Consider the following 6,000-nt stretch of genomic DNA (forward strand, 5'->3'; position numbering starts at 1 on the left):
GTACATGTTATTTTTATTCTATTTGACATCCCTCTTTTAGAATAATAGTTCTTATTGGGATACTCACTTGTCAATTCTGTTCATTTCCATTTCTTAGATTGTATGCTTTAATATTGACTTACTTTTACAAGTCATTTGTAGAAACCCCAATATGTTCTGAATTTCTTGTCCCTTTTACTCTGCTCTAGTTTGGTTCTTTGTGTTTTATAGGTGTTGGTGTGTTAAACAATTTACTGTATGCTGTAGGGGGTCATGATGGTCCTTTAGTACGAAAAAGTGTTGAAGTGTATGATCCCACCACCAATACATGGAGGCAGGTTGCAGATATGAACATGTGCAGAAGAAATGCAGGTATCTGTCTAGCTTACAGTTATGAAATGTATATTGATTTGTATTCAGAGTTTTACTAGTATTGCTGTATATTTATTCTTTTAGTGATTTGGGTTTTCTAATAGATTGGTTCTTTAAAGACAGAAGCTTATGTAATAATTTTATATAGTGTATGCCTAGCTTAGTGGCTACTTTTTGGTGACTAAATGAGAGGAAGAGCCCTCTATATTTGATGCTTGAATTCATTCATTCTTAACCACAAACACTTTTTATTGCATACCATGCATAATGTACTAGAGACTACAGTTCTCAATTTAGTCTGGTTGAGTAAATATTGGTACCAGGTTAAAAGCTAGTTGTTTACCTGAATCTGAAGCTTGAAGAAGCTAACCCTAATTTACTAGTTCTTGATTTCTAAAAATGGAAAAACTAAAACAACAATAGCAACAAGTAATTTTAAGAAAACTGAGGTCTTCAAGATTAGGGAACTAACCTCTTAGAAAGAAGATCCATGAAAGGAAAATAGAAATGGAAACTAGATCCAGGATAGCTAGATTGTCTTTTCAGGAAATGCTGGTCTATTTGAAAATGCCATTATCTTCATGCCATTTTCCAGTCCAAAATAAGTTCCTCATGATTCTCAAACTCACTGTTCACCACTGGATGATGTCGCAAGATGCACCCTCGATCCTGCCCAAAATGCTCCTCTGAATTTCTCTTTATTTTTACAAAAATTTCTATTTGCGACGCCTGGGTGGCTCAGTTGGTTAAGCGTCCAACTTTGGCTCAGGTCATGATCTTGTTGTTCATTAGTTCGAGCCCCGCTTAGGGCTTACTGCTGTCAGCGTGGAGCCAACTTCAGATCCTTTGTATTCCTCTTCCTCTCTCTGCCCCTCCCCATCGTGCACACAGGCACACACACACTCTCTCTCTCAAAAATAAACATTAAAAAAAAATTTCTGTTTAATTCAGTGTGATCATGAGGGGAGACAAAGTACGTGAGACTGCAAGGACTGTCCGTAACGGAACAGAATTTATAATTAATTCCACTTGACCTTTCCCCTCATCTAGTCAATTGTATTTGGTGAGGTACTAAAAACCTCTCTGCTTTAGACAGTCCAGAACTATGGTAAGACCCACAAATTATTAAGTAGAATAAGTGCTTGACCCTGGTGTATACAAAGTTAGAAAAGCCACAGTAATACATTCATGTGCCTTGCTGGACTGGGAGATTTATTTGCATTTAGCTTTCATTATTTTCCTAAAGATTGGAATAGTCTGTGACTTTCTTCTCTACCTGTGTTTTATTGTTTTCAAATCAAAATTAGTTCATTTCTGCTAGTGAGAAGAATAAGGTAGTCATTTGTGTATGTAGAACTACCATCTTGCTCTTGCTTTTCAAGTGTTTGAGCTACATTAAAATGGTATGAGTTTGCTCCCTGTCAAGAGACTAGAATAGTAACACAATTGAATTTGAGTAGAGAAGATCCATTCCATTTGCACAGAAAATACTATTGCTTGTCCACTTTTAAATGCCATATAGAGATTTGAACTCATTATTTTGTTATGTTAAAAATCCGCAGGCATCTGTTCATTATGTTAGAAAAACCATCTACAAAACTACAGAGACCAGTGTGTGGGCAGCATCCTCTGGATGTTTTAATGCCCTCCAAGTGCCAGTTTATTAATAGCTCTGAACCTTGTTTAAAATTCTTAGAAATATGCTTTTAAAATATACACTAAAATAAAGAGCTTTTAAAAGGTGTTCATCTTGGCATGCCTCGCTGGCTCAGTCGGTAGAGCATGCGACTCTGGATTTCGGGGTTGTAAGCTTGAACCCCATGCTGAGTGTAGAGATTACTTAAAAATAAAATCTTAAAAAAAGGTATTTATCTTTTTAACTCAGCAATTTTCTTTGTAAAAAAATATATTTAGGAAATAGTTGCACAAGTATGCAAAAAAAGTATGCAAGAGGAATCCTTGTTCATTGCAACATCATGATAAGAGCAAAAATACCTGAAAATAACAATATCTAAAAGACAAACAAATTATGGTATTATCATAGATGGAGTACTATGCAGCCATTATAAATTACATAGATCTGTATTTATTAACTTAGGGAAGTGTCCAAGGTATATCATTTAGGAGTGGGTGGGTAATAAAGTAGCATGTGTAGTATGAGGAACTTTAAGATTAAAAAAAGAAGTATCTGAGTATATATGCATAGAAAAGAGTCTGCAAGAGTAGAGATCAGAATTTCACTGGTCATTATTCTAAGTAGTACAGAATTAGAGGTGATCTTTTTTTATATATGCTTTTCTAGGTATTTTGAATTTTTCCAAAAAAATGAGTTATTCTAGTAATAAATAATATTGTTCTCTCCTCTTACAGGAGATAAAATAGCTAACCATTCAGTATCATTTCAGAGTTCAAAATCATTTTTACCTTCTACCAATATATATTTTTTCCTTAGGGTTCCCTAAGAAGCTGACTTTGGGAAAGTTAACTGAACGTTTTGACCTTTAATTTTTCTTTAACAAAATAAGAATTAAAATCGTCTCTGACCCATAAAGTAGGGTTGTTGTCAAGACTAACTGAAATAGTGCCTGCATAAGCAGCTACTGCCTACATGGCATGAGTAGGAGCTCGGAAGTGGTGTTCACCTCTCAAATATAAGAGGAATTGTTTTCATGTTCACCATCTTCTCTTCTTGCCTCTTTTCAAGGAAATCAGTGTCTCTGGAACACCTCACCAAACACATATAGGGGTATTTATATTTCCCCAAAGTTTTAAAATTAATTGTTTTTTCTCTCCATAATTTTTTTAAAGGAGTTTGTGCAGTTAATGGTCTGTTATATGTAGTTGGAGGGGATGATGGTTCCTGTAACTTGGCATCAGTAGAATATTATAACCCAACGACTGATAAATGGACAGTTGTGTCATCTTGTATGAGCACAGGGAGAAGTTACGCAGGTAATAATTGTCTAATTGTCTTCTATTGGAATATGAGAAAGATTACATCATCTTGATTTTTATGTAAGAATGTTGTCAGAAGAATTTTCTCAAAGTATATTTCTTTTCTGAAAATAATTAATACTGGATGTATATATTCTAAAATAAGGCACTGGTATTCTTTTGTCATTCTACAGTCATTTGAATTCAAAATCCCAAACCTTTCCAGTGTAGAACAGTACAATAAAATTTAATATGGCTAAAATCTACATAGAGTGGAGTTCACTATGTGGCAAGTCTTTAATTACTCAGCTATCCAAGAAATATAACCACTAGAACACCTCCCCTGGCAGGGTGCCGTGTGATAGTACTACAGTAAGACAGTGGCATAATTTTTCTTACTTAAGCAAAACAGTGGTTGAATCATATAAAATACCATTTTGGGCCCATTCTCTTAGAGATTGGTAATAATAATAAATATAATGACAGGTCTTTAAAATTGTATGTTGCATATTATTCTGATGACAGATACATATGTATATCACTCTAAATTCTAATATTCATTCTGATATTGACCCAATAGTGGAGAGAAAAGAAGTTTATACTAACTAACCATCACTGTTATTTAGGTATCATCCAAACACCTAATAGAAGAACTATATATAGTAGGATCCCAGAATAACATAGCTCAAAATTAGGTGAATTTTTTAAATAGCTTTATTGAGATATAATGGACATAAAATAAACAGCATATATTAAAAATGTAGAATTTTACTAGTTTCAACATGTGTATATACCCATGAACCCATCATCACAATCAAGATAATGAAAATATCCATCACCCCCAAAAGTCTCTTGTGTCCCTTTGAGTATTAGGTGGATTTTGACATTTCCTGAATAAAATAAAATTATTTTCCTTTAATTATAACTATAAAGAGCAAAAGGTTAGTTCTGGATTAAATAGTCTGATGTGGTTCTGGTCCATAACCGGAACAGAGATTTAGCTGTCATTTAGATTAAAATGATAGTAGTATTAAATAAAGTTTAAGAAAGAGACCTTGAAACACCATGATTTGTTCAGTCCCTGATGTTTTTGTAGGAAAGAGTCCACTGCTTTCTGAGAGGTACAGAATGGTGCCTGTGACTTCTGTCTTATTTCTTTGTGTCTTTGCTCAGGAGTCACAGTTATTGATAAACCACTATGAGCCTGAAGGGCATTGTTGGCATATTTATACTGGAGAGACAGGCTTCACCAAGTATTTCTGAAGTGACTCAGAGCCTAGCACTTCTCCACTTGTGGCTGCACTTTACGTCTCAGCAGAAGCTACGATCGGCTGCCCTGAGAGGCCTCAGACACTGAAGATTATTTTTGGTAGAAGCACCGCATAGGCTTTTTCTGCAATGAGCAGCAGCTGACTGAGTTTTAATAAGAATCCCGGACTGCAGTACTTACTCTGTAGTCTTTAGACAACAGTTGCTTTCTTAAAGACTAGTTCTTTACCAACCTTGAATGACTATGGATTATTTTGTGAAGGAAGATAAAATAATGTGTGTTCTTGTAAAATTAAATTTTATCTTTATTCCTTCTCCTGAAAATCTGTATACACAGGAACTGAAAATCTTTGAACAGGTATTAAAATCTATGTAAGTATACAAACTAGGTGAGGGATAAAACTGTTTGCTTTTATAAAATACCTTTGATTACATGAGTATAATAAATTGTGTGCATATAATGTGTGTCTATATGCTTTCCTTTAAATATGTTTGAAAAGATGTTTGAAACTTGATTATACTATTTATAATTGGCACAGTACTTTGAATTATGCCAGTACTACATTGTAAAACAGAGTTGTATTTTTTGATATTTAACAATGCTTAACACTTTAAAATGCCACTTCTGAGGAATGAACATGGTGTAACACACTTGACTATGTGTGATGCCAAACTTTTTTAAATAAAATATAAATTATGCTTATTTATTATTTTCCTTAGTTTAATCTTGGTCATGTTTTGGTGTGTATTTTTAATTTTTTTCTTAAAGTAACTCTTTGGCATGAATATTACTGCAGGTTTTTGATGAATATAATGAATGTATGGAATTCAACTGAATTTGCATGGTCTTAAGAACTTTTTCTGTGTGTATAAATTTAGCTGCTATTAACAGAAGAGAGAACTTTCTGTGAGTAGCCATGTGCGTTGATCAAATACAATTTTTCTGAGATCTTCAATTAATCTCACTTTAAAATGACCAAAACATGTCTTTCTTGAATATCTTTGAATAAAAGTTTGTATATTATTTGTTTCACATTGTCCTTGATTTGTATCTATTTAGTTTCATATTAAGAAAGTTGCCTACTTCGTTTTTCTGTTCTTTTTTAAAGTTTGCATTTTCTGTAACTTCACATATCAGTATTTTAAATTTGATGCCAAAGTAACCTATAAGGCAAGTCTGTTATCATTAACTGAGGTCCCTGAAAATTGTTATCCAAGAAAAAGTTACCTCAACCATCAGAGAAAAGTCTCCCAAGTATTGGTGAAATTTAAAGTTTTTATATTCCTCTGTCCCCTAATCTAAGCACAAGATAACAATAGAACAAAGAGCAATGGACCAAAAAGAAAAAAGAAAAAATCTGCTCTAAAGTAACTGAGAAAGGAATTGTGATTTTGATACTAAATAAAAGGAATTGAAGGATTGGGAGTGGGGGAGCAAGATGGACA

The 6,000-nt window shown here is 33.6% G+C and overlaps 1 protein-coding gene across 4 annotated transcripts in view; it reads left to right on the plus strand.

Annotated features, from left to right (window-relative positions):
* Positions 1–5,584, plus strand: part of KLHL2 (kelch like family member 2) — a 116,282-nt gene extending 110,698 nt beyond the window's left edge. For all 4 annotated transcript variants that reach the window (XM_049631287.1, XM_049631289.1, XM_049631288.1 and 1 more), the window contains 3 exons: positions 211–351; positions 3,160–3,303; positions 4,459–5,584. In XM_049631287.1, the coding sequence (XP_049487244.1) occupies positions 211–351; positions 3,160–3,303; positions 4,459–4,487 (314 nt within the window). In that variant the 3' untranslated portion in view covers positions 4,488–5,584. The remainder of the gene's footprint in view (positions 1–210; positions 352–3,159; positions 3,304–4,458) is intronic.
* The last annotated feature ends 416 nt before the right edge of the window (positions 5,585–6,000 follow it).

Source organism: Panthera uncia, chromosome B1, assembly GCF_023721935.1.
Source record: "Panthera uncia isolate 11264 chromosome B1, Puncia_PCG_1.0, whole genome shotgun sequence".
In the NCBI taxonomy this organism is placed as follows: Eukaryota; Metazoa; Chordata; class Mammalia; order Carnivora; family Felidae; genus Panthera; species Panthera uncia.